Source organism: Sander vitreus, chromosome 16 (genome assembly GCF_031162955.1).
Source record: "Sander vitreus isolate 19-12246 chromosome 16, sanVit1, whole genome shotgun sequence".
In the NCBI taxonomy this organism is placed as follows: Eukaryota; Metazoa; Chordata; class Actinopteri; order Perciformes; family Percidae; genus Sander; species Sander vitreus.
This window is the reverse complement of record NC_135870.1, coordinates 30890739-30912596: the sequence shown is the minus strand read 5'-3', so window position 1 is coordinate 30912596 and position 21858 is coordinate 30890739. Positions and strand designations below refer to the sequence as shown.

Genomic DNA, 21858 nt, shown 5'->3' with positions numbered 1-21858 from the left:
GTGTGTGGGCAGTGCATTTTTAGTTTTTTATTTATTCTACTTGTTTCTGTTTTATCTTTTTGTGCAGCACTTTGGAAAGCTTGTGTTTGTTAAAATCGTGCTATATAAATAAAGTGGATTAGATTGGATCACACTATTATACTGTAAAATATGTACAACTAAATAGTGCTCAAATATATTTTTAGTTTAGTTTATTTTGACTACATAGATATACAACATAACATACATCATATAAATAGTAAACCAACTAAAAACAAAATGTCACCTTAATTCATACAGTGTCATCTTAACTATTCTTAACTAATCAATACTGACCGAAAAGGTTAAAGCATTTGCTTATAACGCTTTCCCCTTTTACATTCTATTTTATTAATATTTCGGTATTAGGTCCCTCAGAATATTGACGTTTGGATGGACTAATGTTAAATTATCCTGAGATGATCCTAGTTGTGAGACAAATGATAGGAAAAACATGAATATTCTGTTGCCTTCATACTTGATATACATCACATAAATTGCTCTCATATTGTTTGTGTGTATTATTCTGTCTAGTTTGACTAATTTTTCAAGATGTAGAAATAAAACTAGCCCACACTTTGCTACTCAGTCCAACTTGTCATTTTCATTACAGCAAAATAATTCAGGATGTTTGTTCTGCATTCAAAGGTGCACACTTTATCATAAAAGGTATGAACGTGCACTCAGAGCATGGGCTGGCGGTCACGGAGCTCGCCAAAGTGGACACGTGACTGTCTAGCGTGCACTGCTGCGTCCTGCAAAACCACAGCCATCCGGCTGAAAGATAGGATAGGATTTGTTCTTCACACTTTATCTTGATTCTTTTGGAAACCTGGACATGTTGGCGTTTTGGACCTTCACGTAGTAAATGTGTATATGTATATATATACATATGTGTGTGTGTGTGGGTGTTAAAGTGTTTTTGGCTGGGATTGGAATATTGGTGACATTTTGGTTTTGCCAGTGATGAACACCACATTAGAAAAATATACATTTCTAATCCCCCCGACAGGTCTGTGGCTTATAGAAAGCTGTGTGCAGGGTGAATGATGTAAAGAGTGACTTGATGACATGCAACATAAAATAAGAACTCTGTGAGTTCATTGGATGCAGCAGCGTGCTGCTTCGCAAAAACTTACTGTACAAGCAAACAAGTTCTCCAAACATTATGTGATTGTTTAACAAAAAGCCCCTTTAGATCAATCACACACACAATCTCTCACTCACTCACATGGTATTATAGAATAGATTAGAATAGAATACACTTTATTGTCCACGAGTGGAAATTTGTCTTGGACATAGAGCTACAATCTTTTGCCTTACAACACAAACATGTAACAGAAAAAACATTCTAAAATCAACATAAAATCAAATAAACATAAGATCAACAAAGCGTCCTAGGACACAAAAGAAGGACACACATGACAGCACAGACAACACAACATCCTAAGAATTAACTGTTATAATTAAAGTGCGAAGTGCAAAAAGTCCTGGTGTATTTATTGCACCTCTGCTCTGCTGGGCTAAGATTTACTATCCAGTCATACACTCTGCTCTGGATATATAGATATACATTTCTGATATTAAGTCAAAATGACAGAATGCATCGTTAGATAGGCAGGTACACTACCGGTCAAAAGTTTGGGGTCACTTAGAAATTTCCATTCCACTCCATTATAGACAGAATACCAGCTGAGATCAGTTACATAGTTTTTTTTAAATCAGGGCAGCAGTTTTCAGATTACATTATGTACTTACATAATTGCAAAAGGGTTCTCCAATGTTTTCTCAGTTAGCCTTTAAAAATGATATCAGATTAGTAAACAGAATGTGCCTTTGGAACATTGGATGAATGGTTGCTGATAATGGGCAATGTAGATATTGTATTAAAGATCAGCCACCCACTCAGATCAGCTGGTATTCTGTCTATGATGGAGTGGAATGGAAATTTCTAAGTGACCCCAAACTTTTGACCGGTAGTGTACATGGTCCATACACTCTCCTCTGTATGTCCACGCAAGGGTGTAACATTGGGTTCAACATTGGGGGGGTTGAGATATCCTTGAAAAATGTTTGAAGAAAACCACCAACGTTAAAAGGGGCGAAGAACTTTGGAAACAGCATCCACAAAGCTTTTCTTCTCTCTGTGGTTTGCTTCGAGGGCTTTTCTTGCTTCTTGGTACCATGTTTAGACAGTATGCTGGGCTCCAGTCAGTACAGACCACACACGTACAAGTCAATGCGCTTTATTAGCATGAGCGTAACAAGGCAATATTGACAAAGCGTCAAGGAATATGATGACATAACAAAGGTACAAATCATAAAATCAACCAAAAACACTGAACACTTGCTCTGTGTGTGTATGTGTGTGTGTGTTTGTGTGTGCCACTAATTTACAGAATTGTATTTTTGGGGAGTGTCACTATTGTGATGTTCAGCCCGTTGTCATGGTAACTAGACTCTGAGACTATTGTGTGTCTCTGTTTCTCTTACTGTCTGTAACAGACAGACAGTTACTCAGCATATCAGGCAGTCAATTAGAGAATATTTAAACAACTTTAAAGCCTGACAGCTCTCAGGATAAAAGAGCTGCGATGAGACAAGCGGGCACTATTATTGAAATCACTGCGTTTCTGTTTTCAACGTTCATGATTTCTCTTGTCACTCTGTCATTTACAACACATCTGATAGGGTCTCTATGGGATCCAGGGTGTTTGGAGCACGGGGACTAGAAGTCAGGATGTCTCACTCTGCTGTTTAGATTTGGACCATTCTTTCTAAGATATCTGTCTCTTGAGTATCCTCCAACCAACAAAAGTGCACTGTTCTTTAAGTTGATGCATAGCAAACCAACCCCAAGTGTGTTTTTCCATGTTTAAATCGTTGTTCAATACTTTTACACATATTTCTCCCCCCTTAAATCCAGGCCCACTTCCCATGCAGCAACGTGTTTGCTAACTCGTTTTCCACAACTTTAAAGGTGATAATACTGCATGTCAATGTTGTGTTTAGAACTGTTCCGATGTCCCAGGTGACCAAGCAAACAGATGATTGCTTCTTCAAAAGAATGTTTGTCTGCTGTCTTATCCTGATTCTTATTAACGCTATAAACCACATGTCCATTCTTTGGATTTACCACTGTATGTCAGTGTCATCCAATTAGCATTTTTTTTTCTTTCACTGTCACGAAATGGACTTGAGGATCTCCTCAGGACCTCTGGGCTATTGACCCACCCCCTTCTCTTTCTTTCACTCTCTCTGTGTGGAACTTGGCATCAGCTTGTGTTCTGCTTTGCTTGCATGCATGCACGCACGCACATATACATACACAGACATACACACACACACACACACACACACACACACACACACACACACACACACACACACATAGAATCCAGAAGCAAGCTTGTGAGGATTCACCCTTCTCCCGCAGGGTGTCCACCACCACTCTATCACAGCCAAGATTTAATATCAGATAACCTGCCAACAGCTGTCATGGCAACCTGCCTCTTCCCACAATGCCATGTTCCCACTGTCCCTGAGCAGTATTGTACAAAGTCTCCTTTCTCCCTATATGTATCTTGAGTCGCCTGTATATTAGAAAGTATCAGCAGTTTACAGATTTAGAGTTTAATGTCATATCACTGGTCTAATCATTATCCAAGATGGCCGCTGTTTTGTGAGTGTGTGCAACATGCTCAGGTCTGCTGGCTTAACGTTTTGACTTCTAATGTTCTAATCTGATATGTATACACCATCTTAATTTATAAGATGATGGCCAAACTCACAACCAAACCAAACTTTTACTGCGACACATTCTCATGAACGGGTCCGTATTATGATGCACCAAAACGCCAAAATGTAAGATATAGTGCTTAACTAGGAGACGTTACGCCGGCTACAGTGGCGAGCTCCATGACGCAGAGTAGCAGTTGCTAGTTGTTTTAAGCTGCTACAGAGCTTTGTGACGTCGGCTACGCTGCTTCACATGGTGCTCCGCATTTTATTGTCTTCCTTTGTTTTTATAACATAATATAACTTTGTACAGCACTTTGTTCAGCCTAGGTTGGTTTTAAATGTGCTCTATAAATAAATTAACTTGACTTGCTTCCCCCAGGAAGCGAAGTCCTGTGTTTTAGCTGTTGAAGTTGAAAGTGGCTACACAGTCGTGTGTGTACATGGAGTACAGCAGAGGACTCAAAACACAGCCCTGGGGTGCTCCAGTGTTAAGGATGAGGGTGGAAGAGGCGTGTCCGCCCACCCTCACTACCTGGGGTCTACCTGTCAGGAATCAAGGATCAAAATGCACAGTGAGGTGTTTCATCCCAGGTTCATGAGCTTTGTGACAAGTCTGGAGGGAACTATGGTGTTGAAAGCTGATCTGTAATCTCGCATAGCTTCCTTTCTTTTCCAGGTGAGATAGGGTTGGTGTGGAGGACGTGTGCTACGGCGTCTTCCATTGATCGGTTGGGACGGTAGGCAAACTGTACTGGGTCCACTGTGCTTGGTAGTGAGGAGCAGTGGGCACTAGTCATTCAGGCAGGATGGTCTTGTTTTCTTGGGCACAGGAATGATGGTGGACTTGTTGAAGCATGTGGGTATGACAGGCGGAGCCAATGAGCCAGTGACAGGTTGAGTTCAGGGGAACTCAACTGGCACCAGTCCCCACTCCCTACTTAGTCTGTAGTGACTGATAATGCCCCCGTCCACAAAGCTAGCTCTATAAAGAAATATTACCCAGTCTGCTGTGGAAGAACACCTTTGGGGTGAACTGGACTCGCACACAGTGTTGGAGCTTACTGATGCTCTTGTGGGTGAATGGGAGAAAGTCCCTGCAGCAGGTTCCAACAGCTGATAGGGAGATAGATTGGAAGTGTTCTAGCAACACATTAAGGTCCATGGTGTCAGAATCACATGGAATGTGAGGATTGACATATCTAGTTTAGTTTGAGGCATACTTTTGGCCATGTGCATGACATAATGTATACATCTTCTAAAGGATCAAATTATTTTACTTTTTATATTACACCTCACCTTCATTTTACCAATTACTTCCCCGTCGTCCTTCTTTTGCCAACACCACCACCTCTGATGACTCTTCAGTGTGTGGTGAACCAGCAGAAGGTGAATAAATGAGTGCATCTGATTGATTGCTGAGATCATTTCCCTGCTAACAAACATGTTGAAGTGAGTCCCCAGAGAATCCTGGGGCCTTATTCTGACTTCTTGAGCTTTGGCTGAGCAAACAGCTCATCCCCACTCTCTGAATCCTGCTTTTATTTCCCCCTGCTTCCTTTACAATCATCTTTTCACTACGCCTACTAATTAAAACACCAACAAGCTGCCACCCGAAGCCGCCACCCACCCAGCCAGCCTCGTCCTTTAGGTCACCCAGCTCCCCGAGGAAGGAGAACAAACAAGAGAACAGTGAAGAAACACACACAGTCTGTTTTTACTGCTTCATCCTTTCTCCACTCCTCTTATCCTCTTTAATCCTGTACCTCTTTATGCTTGTTAAGCTGCTGGAGTAGTGTGGAAGCATAGGGGAAGAGGGCCAGGAGGTCAAGGAGGCTCCTACAAAGAGGTGGCCCCTCCAAAGAGGTGGCCCCTAGCAGTGGTGGTCCACTTAAATGAGCCGCTGAGGACTTTTCATGAATGGTCTGCTGGAACAAACTTTCACTCACATTGAAAGCTGCACCATACAAGGTTTTAAAAATAAGCCAGACTAAAAGTCTCAGCCTCGGTAGCTGCTCCTTGAAGTTGTGAGGTTCCGCAGACCCCACGTGTTGGTAAGAATCATAATGTTATTATTTAAATGTGTTTGTCCAGAGGAAAGGTCATGGGGTCCTTAAAATCAAAAATTTGTAAATTACATGAAAATCTGCCTTTTAGATTAGGAGAACTCACATGTGATGATGGCTCCCTACACCAGCAGACAAACATTTATTATATTTCCATTCATTCTTATTAAACTTTGATTTGACCGTTTAGTCATTTGTTTACTTTAAGTTATAAGTTTCAACTTTGATATATTTAAATAACCAACACAAATTGATGTTACATTTCCTTTTATTACCTTTATTATTTTTTCACATACCTGTAAATGATGTTGTAGCTTACTTTTATTAGTTGGAATGGATTAGAGATGGTCCGATACCACTTTTTGCTTCCCCGATACCGATTCTGATACCTGAACTTGCGTATCGGCCGATACCGAGTACCGATCCGATACCAGTGTGTCATATATTTTATTATCAGGTTAAACTCTTTGTGAAACATGAACAAACACAAACAATGAACGCCCCAGAACTTTCTGTTATTCTGCAGTTTGACAGTTAGTTATAACGGAAAAACAACATAAATAAACTACTTTAACGTAGATCTTTAGGGCTTTATTACGTGGTATCGGATTGGTGCATAAACTCCAGTACTTCCCGATACCAGCGTTTTAGGCAGTATCGGAGCCGATACTGATACTGGTATCGGTATCGGAACATCTCTAGAATGGATGGTGTTTCATATTAACATAGCTAGCTAGCTAGTTCTCATTCCCAGGGCGTCAAATACCTCGCTTTGTCCCAGCTCTATGCGTCTGATACCGTCGCACAAGCCTCCGTTTAACGTCTGTATGAAACACTCAGGGCTTTCTACTGTAAACCCATTTGCGGCAATATTAGATGCTCAGAGAAAAAGCTCCAGAACAAATGCTCCAACGTCCACATAGAAAGGGGGTCAGGGTGGTGGATGGGTCAAACAAAACAGGACTTTCACCCAGGAGACCGCGGGTCATGTCCTGTGTGTCACTATAGTGACATTACTTATTTTAACCTCATCCACGACCTTTCCCTAACCCTAACCACGTGGTTTTGTTGCCTAAACCTGACCACATAGTTGTGTTTGAATTAGCCACGTGGTTCGGTTTGATATGCAGAGCTACCCAGGGTGTCTCCAAGAGTTCCTGACAGAGCGTCAGTATGTGACGAGTTGGGATGAAAACCGGTTGGTCTAAGTTCTGAAACCACTTCTACATGTCTAAGGCTGTGTACAGACAACCTGCGTCGGCTGTCCAACGGTCCGGCAAAACGTAGGTCTTTCCATTCATGTTGAATGGTGGTAGTGCGTTTAGGCTGCGGGGGGGTTGCTCTAAGGGCAAAAAACGCAGTGGGCCTGCGGCGAAAATTTGAGACTGACTCAACTTTTGGAAAAACGCAATACCACGACACGCTGGCCAATCATGTAACGGAGATCAGACTTGTCAGTGTTTGGAGCTGTGGTGTGAGAGTCCCGTACAGGAAACAGGAAACATCACTGCCTCTATCTCTGCCACAAGAAAGTTTTAAAAACCAAACACAAGCTCTGAACTGCCCGGGAGTTTGTGTAATAGCTGAATGTTTCCTGCAAAAACAAAGCACTCACTATGCCTCGCTCCTCTCTTTTCTTTCTCTGTCTCCTGTGAAATAAAGTTGAAAAGTCGGAAACGTCGTTATCTATAAACGATCTGAATGAAAACAGTAATTGTGAAATATAAAGTATATTTGTGTTTTGTTGGGGGGTTAAAGAACACAACAGGACGTCACACAAATGGGCCGTTTCATTGACACTCCCCCCCGTCGCACCACCCTGCGAAAAATCTCCAGATCGCTGTTTTTGGTCTAAATGCCCCTCAAGCCATTTGTCCACTGTATTAACAGCTTCCCATTCAAACCATACTCGCCTTCACAGCCACTGATATATCAACGATAACGTGACCGTCTCCGTCTCTGTACTGTTGTTGTGTAAATGTGCAGGAGGGAGTTGGACAGCAGGGAGAGGCTGATGAATAGAGGAGGGTAGTCCCACTCAGAGAGGATGAGGAGTGCAGCTGTCCAAACACTGAGCCTTCTGTACCTGCTCGAGCCACCTCCTTCCTCCCCCCACCCTGCCCTCCTTTAGCCCTGTTCCCAGATTCAACACTCAGTCTGCCGGCCTCTGCTGCTTTCTGATCTCACACCCACCAATGGGCACAAATACACAAATACACAGGTTTGCTCATCAAATGTATCAAAATAAAATACAAAATACTGCAATTAAAAAAGATTTGATGTGGCCCATCAGGATGGATTGAGGTGGGGTGCATGCTTGGTGGTTTGTGTCAGTCTAAGTGACCATTGACTGACGGAGAATGAAACACGGTGGTTCAAAATGAGACAGGATATGTCACGTGATTTACTTGCATTGAGCTGTAGCCTGGGATTAGGCTCATCGTTGTACAGTTGATTTTACAGATCTCTTATTTGAGAATAAAATGACATATTAAATAATATTTTAATTATTTCAAATACACAAATAAAAGCTCTAAGTATCTAAGTATTTTGTTACAAATTACATCTTTTTTTCTGTCCTAGTGTGAATGATGAACACCGGTGAGCCACACCATGTCTTATCTAAAGAACATTCAGTTTTTATCTATTTCAACATTTTAACATTCAATATTTTATCAACCTTCCTTTTTTTTACTAGAAGCTACTATTCAGACCCTGGACCAGCTAATGTAATGAATATCACACACACACACACACAGTGTTGCCAACTTGGCGACTTTCTTACAGGACTATCCAGAGCCTTTCTGTGACTTGCTGCTCTGAGTGATCCCAGTCAGCGGCTCGTCTGGCAGCAGCTCACCGTCTCTCCCTTCATCTCACCATGCGCCGGCAGGCAGGACTGAGTTACTATGGTCTGCATAGGGTTATGGACATGAATAATTCCATCTTTTTAATCACAACGTTCAATGGCATCTGCTCTGGCCGTTCTAGTGTTAACTAACAATAAAGTATTCATTCGTAAACACTTCTGCTGTGATTTGAGGCTATATAAATAAAAATCTTTGTGTTACCAACGTCCAGTCCAGGGCAAGGAGTTACAGAAAAGAAACCCACACGTACGCACGCACGTGCACACACACACACACACACACACACACACACACCGTTAACACTTCCAAAAGACCCTTCTCTCTCTTTGTCTTTGTTCCCTCTCTCTTTTCTCTCTTCTTGGCTTCTCTAATCTTTCTTCCCGCTCTCTCTCTCTCTGTCTCTGTCTCTCTCTCTCTCTCTCTCTCTCTCTCTCTCTCTCTCTCTCTCTCTCTCTCTCTCTCTCTCTCTCTCTCTCTCTCTCTCTCTCTCTCTCTCTGTCTCTCTCTCTCTGTCTGTCTCTCTCTCTCTCTGTCTCTCTGTCTCTCTCTCTCTCTCTCTCTGTCTCTCTGTCTCTCTCTCTCTCTCTCTCTCTCTGTCTCTCTCTCTCTGTCTGTCTCTCTCTCTCTGTCTGTCTGTCTCTGTCTGTCTCTCTCTCTGTCTCTCTGTCTGTCTCTGTCTCTCTCTCTCTGTCTCTCTGTCTCTGTCTGTCTCTCTGTCTGTCTCTCTCTCTCTCTCTGTCTCTCTCTCTCTGTCTCTGTTAAGCCCAAGGCAACGGATATCCAGCGGATTTTCCGGCGGCAACAGAGCAATCCCGGAAGTGGAACATCAAGGATATAGACTAACCAGCATATAACTGTAGTTATCAGTGACAGAGGGCCTCAGGTCCAGTGGTACACATAACAAATAACAAGATGGAGATGAATTAACAAGTACATTTGTTTCAACTTATAGTCCTTCCAAGTCAGTTATGAGAAGTTCTTTTCCCTTTGGTAAGGGTCATTTTCTATTTCCTTTCCCTGAGTAACACATGTCATTCCACAGCTCATACTATCCATAAACCAACACTACAGTTAGACAGCCCCATGTATGGCCTGAATTACAACAAACAGACAGAAAGATATAAATGTACCAAGAGCACAAATACAAATAGAAAAATGAACTAAAGAAAAGAAGAAAAAAAGATGACTGTAATTCTGGCATTGCTTGTATCACTGGTGTCCATTCTTCAACAAATCTGTTTTCAGCTGTGATCTTGCTGTGTTATTGTCTTTTTGGCTATTAGAAGCAGAATCCTCAATAAGGAGATCAGGCCACTATGTGTCAGTCTCAGGAGGTACACTCAAAATGAACAGTGCTGGATCCAAAGTTCAGTTAATGCCCAGAATCTGCCCAACCTCACCCGGAACATCCCTCCACAGTCTTCATTGTTAGCACTGGTGTGTCTACCGTATTTCCTTAGGTTGTTTGCCACCAAGTGCAGCGGCTGTCTGGAGAAGATAGCAGCCACGGAGTTGGTAATGCGAGCTCTGGAGAGTGTTTACCATCTCAGCTGCTTCTGCTGCTGCGTCTGTGAGCGCCAGCTGTGCAAAGGAGACCAGTTTGTTCTGAAAGAAGGTCAGCTGCTGTGCAGGAGCGACTATGAGAGGGAGAGGGAGCTGCTCAGCACCGTCAGTCCAGACAGCTCAGACTCAGGTAACCCTCACAGCCTATTACAAACCCAGTGAGTTTAAAACACAGCCAATGAATTACTTAATGTACTCATGTGTACATCTCTATGTCTCTTAGCATCATTATGCAAGGCAACGCGCAGATCGCAATATTTGCAAAACCTACTTTTTCAATTTCCTAAGGTTTTAGCTGGAACTGCCTGAAACTTGCCATATAGCATCTTCAGATGGCCCTGAAAAATATTTATCAGAATTTTGCTCGGTTAAAAAATGCGCAAATTATGAACAAACTAATCTTTGTAGCTAGCGACTAAACATGAACGTTAGCATACTTCGGCCAAAGTAAATGCTACCAACACAAACCATGGGATTCTTGTTTGGCATGCCACTGCTAGGCTCTGTACCAAATTTGACGATGATCGGCCATTAGGGGACGCTATAATCAAGGTATCTGTATGGCATATTGGCCTGTAACTCAATCAATGTAAATGGGAAATGTGCAATTACCATTTACTACAGACCTTGTGGCTCACACATTGCGATATTTCCTGACGTTAGCTCCTCCCCGCCATCACGCTTTGGGTTCAACCATCAGCAAAAGAGAATTCCCATGCAGTTGCACACAAAACGTCAGTCAAATCCAATCTGCAGTCCAATACAATCATTTAGCATTTATCGTTTGTTTCTGTCTGTGACAGATAAGAGTGAGGATGAGGACCTGGATGTGAAGTCAGAGAAGTGCCCTGCAGCAGGGAACGCCAGCAAGGACAGCAAAGACCCTCGTCGGCCCAAACGGCCACGCACCATCCTCACCACCCAGCAGAGGAGAGCCTTCAAGGCCTCCTTCGAGGTCTCCTCCAAACCGTGCAGAAAGGTAAGCCGAGAAGACTGAGTATAGTGAGATATTTGACTGAAGTGATGCACTGATCAAACTGTAGAAGAGCATTCTAAAGGTTTGCATGGTGGCAGCTTATTCTAAACATATGATGTGCTCATATTTAAGTTTTCCGTTTTAGGCAGAAAGAAAGTGAATTAAATAAAAATAATGGCTGTGTGACATTTTGGAACTATACACTACTCTAGCACACACACGTGATGTTAGTGTGTAGAAATGGCTGATGAGTGTGCTGTGGCTTCAGGTGAGAGAGACGCTGGCTGCAGAGACTGGACTCAGTGTACGTGTGGTCCAGGTCTGGTTCCAGAACCAGAGGGCAAAGGTCAGTACAGCAGCACACCAAAACACTCACACTGGATACACAGATGATGTTGTGTTCACACCATGTTGGATAGAAGGTAGTCTCGCATTGCCAGACCTTCCTCCACAGCGCTGCGGAGGAAGGTCTGGTTAGTCCATACAGCATTCCTGGATGGGAGAAAACATGCTCTGGTTTATTGACATTTCTGTAAACCAATCACAGTCGTCTTGGGCGGTGCTAAGCTCCGGACGGAGCCACGGTGCCTCTGCTAAATAGTCTCAGGAAGGAACTTGTTTTGGTGGAACATGTGGACGTTCAAAAGTAGTTTTAGTCGTGCAACAGAAAACTCAGATTGGACAGATAGTCTAGCTAGCTGTCTGGATTTACCCTGCAGAGATCTGAGGAGCAGTTAACCATAGTCCTCACAAATCCACCAGAGGTTAGAACGCCAACACAGAGACAGAGGAAGGGGACGGACATCCGGCCTAAAATAAGGGAGATCCGGCGGAATTTCCGGCTGCACCGGAACTATATCGATATACACTAGATGGAAGGTAGCATTCCATTTCCATGTGTACGAGTTGTGAGCATCACATCCACAGACAGTGGCTGACAAGTGTAGGTTTGGTTTCAAAAGTGTGTGTGTTTGGGTTGGGGGGGGGGGACCCCCCCACATTGCCATGTTTGTTGTAAAGTCCACCAACTTGGCCTGCCTGATATGTAACCAGATACAATCCCAATGCCGTCGTTATCCAGATCACATGTGATACTGAGGGCTCACCGTCTTTTTTGCCAGAAGTGCTTAATGGTCTAAACCAGTTCTACATCAGTTGAGCTTCAGTGGATCAAGAACTCATAATCTACTATTTGCTCGGCTTGTTGCTTGCATTTGGAAGAATAAGCTGGTCAGTCTGAACATCCAACAGGCCTTTACTGGAGTCAGTTGGTAATCTAGAAGCATCACACTCACATAGTCTGCAGTATATCACAGTCTATGCTGAAATGTTTGATACAGATGGTTTATTTTGTAATGCCCTGTTTTACAGTTTGTACTCTTGGACAAAAATGTAAGACAACCAATCAGAGTCAGTGTAATTAGCTTTCAGCAGCACAACATATAGTGAGACAAAGTGGGCTCTTTTATAAAGTCTCCTCCATCTTCTGTCAGAGCCCTGTTCTGCTCATTGCTATTAAAAACACCACTGTGTGACCAGATCACAATACTTAGACAATTCTGATACTTAAAGTCTGGTGATATTTAGATATTTTATTATGATGACCATGAGCCAACCCAGCAGTGAATGTCTCTGCTAACCAGTACTGTGTGTGTATCACAGCCTGATGGATCATCAAAACTCAGCAGTGTTCCTTCATCACTGTCAACACACACTGTACTTTATTCTGACTCAATCCCACACACACACACACACACACACACACACACACACACACACACACACACACGCACACAAATACTCACTGGAGCACCAAATGTGGATTAATCCACCACTGAAAATAGTTCCCAACAAACTCACTGTTTCCTCCTGTGTGTTTAATAAAAGCTACAATGGGCAGCTGTTTTAGAAAATTACTGATCAAACTATATTTTTTTGGTTTTTAAAGTTGTACGTCTCTCAGTAGGAACCAATGGGCTTGGAGCTGAGGGACACAGGAAGTCAGACAGGTAGTTAGACAGTATTGAGGGACAGACTAACACAATGTGTGTTTGGGACCTTCATGGGATTTGTTAACAATAACTGAAAAGAGGGTTGTTACCAAAACACAACTCCAATCCCAAGCAGCCACGGACACAGCTCACTGAATGTGCTGTTGGATTTATATATGTTGCAAGGTTATGCTGGTTAACTAATTTAGCTAGAACTCAGGGGGGGGGGTCCAAGGCCTACAAAACAAACAGAAGTATTTCATAAACTTATAAGGCAACCAAACTAACCTGAAGAGAACAAAACAAACCAAAATACAAGAATTAACCTCCCTAACTCAGAGAAACCAGAGGAAGGAGTGGGTATCCAAACATCAAACCCAGCAGAATACAACTTGACATGCCATGCCTGGTCCGTACACATTGCTTCTCTAACCCTAACTGTAATGAGCCCCGACTGACCGCCAGCATAGTATCAACACAACTGCTTTATTTCCTTTTTGTTCTCACATCACATCACAATCTTCTTGGGCGGTGCTAAGCTCCAGACAGAGCCACGGTGCCTCTGCTAAATAGTCTCAGGAAGGAACTTGTTTTGGTGGAACATGTGGACGTTCAAAAGTAGTTTTAGTCGTGCAACAGAAAACTCAGATTGGACAGATAGTCTAGCTAGCTGTCTGGATTTACCCTGCAGAGATCTGAGGAGCAGTTAACCATAGTCCTCAAACCCATTTTAACGGCGTCAATTTTTTTATCGCGAGATTAACGTTCTTTTTGGCATAGCAAACTTCTTTTCACATGCTGTTGCAACAACTAGTAACGTTAGAAAAACTACAACACCACACCGGATCTAGCTAGACCAGAAACAAAACAACAGTCACGCCACACACACTTGTTTGGGCTTGAGCCGGCCAAAGAGTAGTAGGCTGACGTTAGGTTTTGAGTGGATGGCGAGCGCGAGACGCTGAAATGGATGCCAATAAGATTCTGAATGGAAAGTTTACTTTTAAAAAGTTGCCAAATGGTTCCATTGACAAGACAAAAGTGATCTGTGTGTTTTGTCGTTGTGAACTGATCTAGATATTTTAAATCTATAATTTAGCTTTTTACTTTGTGTATCTATTTCCAGATGAAGAAGTTAGCCCGCAGACAACAGCAGCAGCAGGAGCAACACAACAGCCAGAGGCTAGGCCAAGGTGAGGACACATTACTATCTGTGTGTGTGTGTGTGTGTGTGTGTGTGTGTGTAGTCTGCCATTATAACTCATTCCCCCTGAGAGCTAGGTAATTTATGAATTATTTGGAGAAACAGCTTGAAATATTACATTTATTATGGGAGCAATAAACAGAGTGGAGTCACTCAGCAAACACTTCCAGTGTTGTGGGCTTTAGAATGAGTCCCACACTGTGAAGCCAGAGCCATGCTTCTCTGGGCAGCCCAGCTCCCATAGCTGCAGGCGCACTGCCACTGGGAGCTCACAGCGTATATGAGCACAAGTTTAGATAAGTGTCCCAGCGCTTTGGCAGGCGCTGCCTCTATCTGTTCAGGGACTCCCAGCATGTCAATATTGGCAGAGCAGCAGGCTTTATTATAGTGGAGGCCGCTGCTGATAACCAAATGAGCTAAGCAGGGCAGCAAATGGGGGTTGTTTGAAATTGATGTTAGGATGAGATGAATTCTCCTGGATGGCTGCTGAGATGTCTTCAAGAGATGACAGCTATCAGTTTAGACACTGCATTTACACTATGTACATTATAAGATTTAATGTCACAGCTCCAGAGCAAGACAATCGTATTTATACATGTATGTATATATAGCGCCTATAGCGCCAAGCCAATGTCTACACTTTAGCCTGGTTTATTCACTCCAAATCAGCTGATGCTAACGCGCCTCATTCACATTTTTTGTGCGACATTTTCAAGTTTTCTTTTAATCCGCTTGACAGTTGAATGGAAATACAACTTGTGACGGTGGGTGATGGTGAGATGCCCTGACAACATGTAGAAGACAATGTGTGCATGCATGTGTGACCATCCAGCTGAGAATTGTAACCTAACTCTTTCAGAGGTGGTAGCAGGGTGTATGGAGGGCCTGCTCAGCTCCTTCTCTGGGCATCTGCCCCCCAGCCAGCAGCAGCAGCTGACCATGGAACACAGCGGCTATAACACTGAGGCCTTCCAGCAGGGCCTCACGCCACCACAGATGCCTGGTGACCACATGAACCCCTATGGTGAGCATCACACTCTGTACTGACTGAGGCTCCATCTCCACCGCTACGTTTTGGTTTTTAAGTGTTTGAGTGTTGATCCCAAAGTGATCTCGGTGTACCAAGTGTTTTTATCTCCAGTAGAAGAACTAATCTCTGTTTAAACTAACACGCCCAAACCTCATATCTCATCATCATTCTGGTATACTGGGCATAAACAGGAGGCAGCGTGGAGACTCCGCCCACTGCTGGTAGTTGCCATGGTAATGTTAGTAGCTTTAGTCTCAGAGAATGAGACGTCGTGACCGATAAGACCCAATCAGGAGGAGAAACGTTGGCGTCAGTGTCGGTGTTGCCAAAGGTCTCCGTTTGAAACACAACCCCCGCAGATTCAGAACCAAAACGGGTCAGAAGTGTTTCCTAATGTCTCCGCTTTAGGGGCTCAGAAACACCAGAGCAGGGGGAATGAGAGGGGGGAACACCAGAGCAGGGGGAATGAGAGGGGGAAACACCAGAGCAGGGGGAATGAGAGGGGGGAAACACCAGAGCAGGGGGAATGAGAGGGGGAAACACCAGAGCAGGGGGAATGAGAGGGGAAAACAACAGAGCAGGGGGAATGAGAGGGGGAAAACGTAGCAGAAGATATTCCTTTTTAAACCAAAACGTAGCAGTGGAGATGTAGCCTGAGCTGTGGCATTTCTACATGTGTTCTCTGTGCTCTCCTTCTTTCCTCCCATATTAATGTGACGTGGAGACTCTTGTCCTTCTTGGTCCAGCTGGACCAACAATAGTGTTGATGTATTGACACTTCCCCAGTGTTCCTACGCTCACCATGATGACACCTATGTGAACCTCACTCCCGTTTTATTGGCAGTGATGGGAATTAACCAATAAAGCGTGATGGCTTATTAAAAATGAAAGAGTCATCAAGTTGTCATTATTTAGACTCAGTGAGCCCAATAAAACCCAGTGACACATCCCTGCAATCAAACACGCATACACACACACACACACACACACACACACACACACACACACACACACACACATACATAATTTCTCTCTTAGCAGAAATATTCCAAATGGTTTCCATTAAAGAGCTCATTTTGTCTTATTGTCACAAGTTATTGTATTATTATTTCGGTTTATTTGTTGCTATTACAGCTACTCTCTGTCTGTGCTGACAAGGGTAGTTAAAGGAAGGAATATGTTTTTCAAAGTTGGATCAGCTTTGATGGGTTATGATATTATTTATGTGGCAACATAATCCCAGTGGTAGGACTGTTCAGTTCAACTGGTATCTAAACCACCTTTCTGGAAGTAACAACAGCATAAACAACATTTCAGTTAGAATCTGTTTCATTGTGGATTTGTTCTTTTCAGATTCAATTGGGAATTTAAAAATCGCAAAATTAAAAATAATGTTATCAACAAAAAAAACTAAGAAAGGCTTGCTTTTCGTACTTCCGTTTTCATACTCAAGTCAAAAATAGGATATAAAAAAAGGCCACGGACTGATTTTGATTTTAATATTTAATGTGTCAGATTTATGTGACCAGGAAGTTGTGACTACTTTGTGTACTTGATAAACTTGATGTAAATACACTTGTGCATTGGCACTACCTGATTTAATGTTATCAATATGAGCTTGAAGTATTTAGTAAAATGTCACATTCAAAGTCTTCACGTGTGTGAACAGGGCCACGTTCAGCCCGGACAAAACGTAGCAACTGAAACGGGGGTGCGTGGAACAGCGCTCTGCCTTTTTATTACCACGAGTTTACAGACACGTCTCTGCTGATTGGGTATCAACTGGGACACACCCACCAAACCAGGGAAAACAACTAAAAGCCGCTGCACGCCGTTTTGTGCTGTTCCGAGGAAACATGTTCAATCAGGAAACCGTAGCAACACGATGCCATGGCTACAGTGTGACAGTTAGCAAATTCAAAAGGAGAACCAAACGCATGAGACCAGTTGGCAGGTTGACAGAACAAAAACAAAAGCTGGATCAAAAAACAGACAGGCCACCAAAAATATCCAGAAACACTGGAAGACAACAACATGGAGGAAATACAGAGGCAGGAACGGACGCAGACAAACGTCAGGACAGGTAACGAGGGACAGGTGGAACACATCAGGGACTGATCACAGGAAACAAAGCCAGACAAAGACACATGACACCCAACACTACAAAATAAAACAGGAAGTAAAGCATGCCAACATATAAGGCTCTAGAGAAACAAAACGGAGAACATGGAACAAAAGAACACGGGCAAACCAAACATAACCATGGAGAAGGAACGAGAATACAAAGACAGAAACGGAAGAGAACGAAAACAATACAGCAAAACAGGAAACAGAACACATAACAGAAACAGGACGTAAGCACACATTTTGGGATTTTGAAACCATTTCTTCTTGTTTTTTTTTCATTTCTGTCTCTTAAAGGCAGAATTACACAGACCTACAACATACAGATTAGATAATAGTTTTAAAGTTCAGCTTTGTTTTCCATTCTCTCAGAGCCAAAGGGTTCCAACAAAGGGTTCTGGAAATCATCTTCTATCTTCGTGTCTATCCACATGTCTGTTTTATTTAAATAACATCACTCTGAAAAGGCTTTACAATCTGTCAGCAGCAGCGTGTTTACTGACATCCTTAGTATAATGGTTTAAGTGCTCTCTTCTTATGCTCTATATCAAACTTTATACCAAAGCTGTAATCTTTGCTGTCTAAACACTGTTCAGTTTTATCGAATTCACTGTATGTTAGAGTCTCACTTTCATCAACTACTCCCCCCCCCCCAACTGGTTGTGTCAGATGGCTGCCCACCTAGAGCCAGGTTCTGTCTGAGGTTTCTGCCTGTTAAAAGATTATTTTTTTTCTAGCCCCTGGGTACAAATATTTTGTGCCAATCCATCGAATAGATATTGAGATATTTTTCAGATAAGATGAAAACTATGACCTGCTGAGAGGGGCTAGATGGAAAGTCAGAGGATCACCAAGCACCACTATCAAGTCCTTAGGACATAACCACTGGGGAGAATAAATCCCAGTTTTAAATTTCATGGCAATCCATCCTGAACATTTGACTCATAACCAAACACCTTGTGGTTCATGCTACATGAAAACTCAGGAGATCACCAAAGACGGTAGGATTCATCATCTGGGGACCATGAATGTCAGAAAAAGCTCCCAAGGCGTGTCAGTCTGGACCAAAGTGGTGAACTGACTGACTGACTGACATTGCCATCCCCAGAGCCATGGCCCAGCAGAGTTCTGAATGATTTAAAGCCTGGTAATCAGTTTGGTGGGAAGTTAAGAGGGAAAACGCAGGAGCTCATATATGTAATGTACTGTAGAAAACATATTTAACAATAAAATATGTAATCATTTTCATTTGCCCTAAAATAATACTGGAATATATTAGGCTTGGGCAATCGCTTATATTTTCAAATCGTCCAATCGAGATTGCCCAGAAACGATCTGATCGCCAGTCTGACAGGCTGGCTACACTGAACACATAATTGGACTAAACATATAATGCATATGCAGAGCAGCTTCCAATTTAGTCAATGAAACTGGCTACAATGGCTCGGCTGTCCTGCCTCCTGATTGGCTGACGTGCAGCAGTAAACGTGTTGCACCTGGTATTCTGGTTGATGATGCTTGGTGTTGCTGCTGATAGCACCTTGCTTCGGTAGTCATATTCTTCATTACAGTGGCTAGTTATTCACTTTACATGTAGGCTAAACCGTACAGTACACTGTCACGGTGTAGAGAAGGTTTGGACCCAAATGCAGTTCAAACTGAGATTTTTTCCAACTAGGAAAAACACTACAGGCAGCGCACAACACGACATGAACCACACAAACAGAAAGTCACACAAACAGAAAGTAAGAATCCGACAAGAGACATGGGGAAACAGAGAGACTAAATACACAGGGTAATGAACACTAACAAGGGACAGGTGATACAACAGGTGGAACAAATCAGGGTGGGGAAGAACAATCAACAGGCGGGAAAACACAAGACAGGAAGTAAAACAAGACAGCACAAGGGAGAACGGAGAACCTTCAAAATAAAACAGGAAATGGAAAACCAACAGAAAACATGAAACCAACTAAAGACAGAAACTTGACAGAGACAAGACGTGACAACACTTCACTCAAGCACCCATAGCTCTCTCCTTCTCGCAGCGACTTTCTCGCTGATCCCACAGTTGTTTCCCGCTATTAGCTCGGCTAGCTACTTTAGCTAAGTAACATTAGTTAGCGATGGCTTCTCTCTCTCTCACTCTCTGTTGATCAGCATGTTTAGCTATTAATTTGCCCCGGTCTTCAGTGATAATTGTACATGAAGGACATGACTGTAGTTCATTTTCCGTGTTGGAGGCTCTGCACCAGGGAAACTCGATCGTTAACGTGTGCTTGTAACCAGGGATAGAAATTTACACCATTTACTAGCCCAACGCTGGTAAATGGTGCGTGGTAGATTTGATTTACCCACCAGCAAAAAAACAATGGTAATCTATTGAGTGGGTGGTAAAATTTGAACATTCACTAGACATTTGGCTGGTGGATGAAAAATTTAATTTTGAACCCTGGCTGTAACCAATAGTTGGTGCTGACCAATAGTCAGTGCTGACCTATCAGGTATGTAGCTCCTGTTAGCCATCCCCTGGCAGCAGCCGGGAAGCCAGGGAGGGTGAGTGACGGTCATAGCCTGTCAATCAGGTGTCGGATCCATGGAAAAGAGACGGCAAACGGGTTAGTAATTAACGTTATGGATTTCAAATTCACTCATCACTGGTGCTCAGCAGGCAGACTTGCCACACCACTGTTGATTTCCATGTGTTAAGCTGTGATGTAATGACTCATGATGAGCAGAAAAAGTAGGGGAGAGGGTAGGGTTAGAATGACAGAGATAAACGATAAGGAGAGTCAAGAGAGGGAGACAGTCGGAGAGTGAGGAGTTGACAGGAATCAGTAGGTTAAAGTTTGGCCTGAGGTGTGTAACGCTGTGAGATGTTAGGCAACACCTGGCCTGCTGCTCCATCATCATCATCCTGACAGCAAGCCTGCTCGACATTTGTGCTGCAGCTCGTTCCTCCCAAACCTACACCTAGCTTTATCTTGATAAGCTGCTTCTCAGAACTGCTTGTTCTTTTCCTTTTCTTTCCTCTCATGTACTGCACAGGTACCATGAAGGAGGAGTGTAATCCATATCTTATCTGTCCCTTCTCCTTTTTCTCCCCTAAGGAACAAATAGATTGCTATGCTGACCCTAACTATACCTACAGAAAGCCATCTTCATCTTTCCATTTCACCCAAAACCCTTGCCTGATGACATGGCCCCCTTCCTGGTACCACAACTGAAAATAAACACACACACACACAGAAGCGCACACACACACACACACACACACACACACACACACACACACACACACACACACACACACACACACACTGGGAGCATCTCATCACAGCCGATGTCAAAACCAACCACTTATGACAGCTTGATGTAATGTTACCACATAAAACTCAATAGTTTCCTTAAGTGTATAGGCCTACTATAGGTTGTATTGTCAAGTTGTCATAAAACAAACATCTCATATAATGCCAACTTTAAAAGTGTCATCATTTATTGAATTTTTATTGCAATTGCTCTTGAGGGGAATTGTTGGGTCTCTGTAAATGGTCGGGAAAGTGTCCTGAGATAACTCCTGTTAGGATGTGACACTAAATACAATTGAATTGAAGTGACATTACCATTAGCATGCAGCGTTTTCCACTGTTTGGCAGACATACAGTAAGTTAGGGTTGTGTGTCTGTCAGCGGGGTGTGCAGTTCTGCCCCAGCAGCAGTTGTGTTTGACTCCCCCATGTCTTCTCGGCTCCTCCCAGGCTCTGGCTCCATCTTCCATGACATTGACAGTGACACCTCTCTGACCAGTCTAAGTGACTGCTTCATGGCCACTCCAGATGTGGGCTCCTTGCAGGCTTGGGCCGGGAACCCCATTGACCACCTCTACTCCATGCAGAGCTCCTACTTTGCCTCTTGAGACGTGACCATTACTGTTGGCACCACACCACATCCCGGCTGATGAACAGTGCTACACACTAGACACACAGGCTACAGAATGGTCCTGCAAGACATGAATCAGCAAGCAGGGAAAAGTGACTGCGGGGCAGAATCCACCAAATATACCTGACTGACCTCCCCCAGCCAAAGGAAAGGGAAAAAACTTCAAACTGAAATTCCACATGCCACCTGTTGTCTGCACGGGGGTTGAAAACACTGCATTTGGCTTTTCTGCTGGGTTCGTTTATGTTGGAGAGATAGCTGTCAATATTTGTACAGATATCATATTCCAAGTGTTAAGTAGTGGTATGAAAAAGTTGGACTGAAGTTCATGTCAGAGATT

The 21858-nt window shown here is 43.1% G+C and overlaps 1 protein-coding gene across 1 annotated transcript in view; it reads left to right on the top strand.

Annotated features, from left to right (window-relative positions):
• LOC144530951 (LIM/homeobox protein LMX-1.2-like) overlaps positions 1-21495 on the top strand; it is a 47949-nt gene extending 26454 nt beyond the window's left edge. Inside the window, exons 3-9 of the mRNA XM_078270771.1 lie at positions 9976-10026; positions 10153-10385; positions 11059-11234; positions 11500-11577; positions 14349-14415; positions 15286-15450; positions 21338-21495. Of these exons, the coding sequence (XP_078126897.1) occupies positions 9976-10026; positions 10153-10385; positions 11059-11234; positions 11500-11577; positions 14349-14415; positions 15286-15450; positions 21338-21495 (928 nt within the window). The remainder of the gene's footprint in view (positions 1-9975; positions 10027-10152; positions 10386-11058; positions 11235-11499; positions 11578-14348; positions 14416-15285; positions 15451-21337) is intronic.
• The last annotated feature ends 363 nt before the right edge of the window (positions 21496-21858 follow it).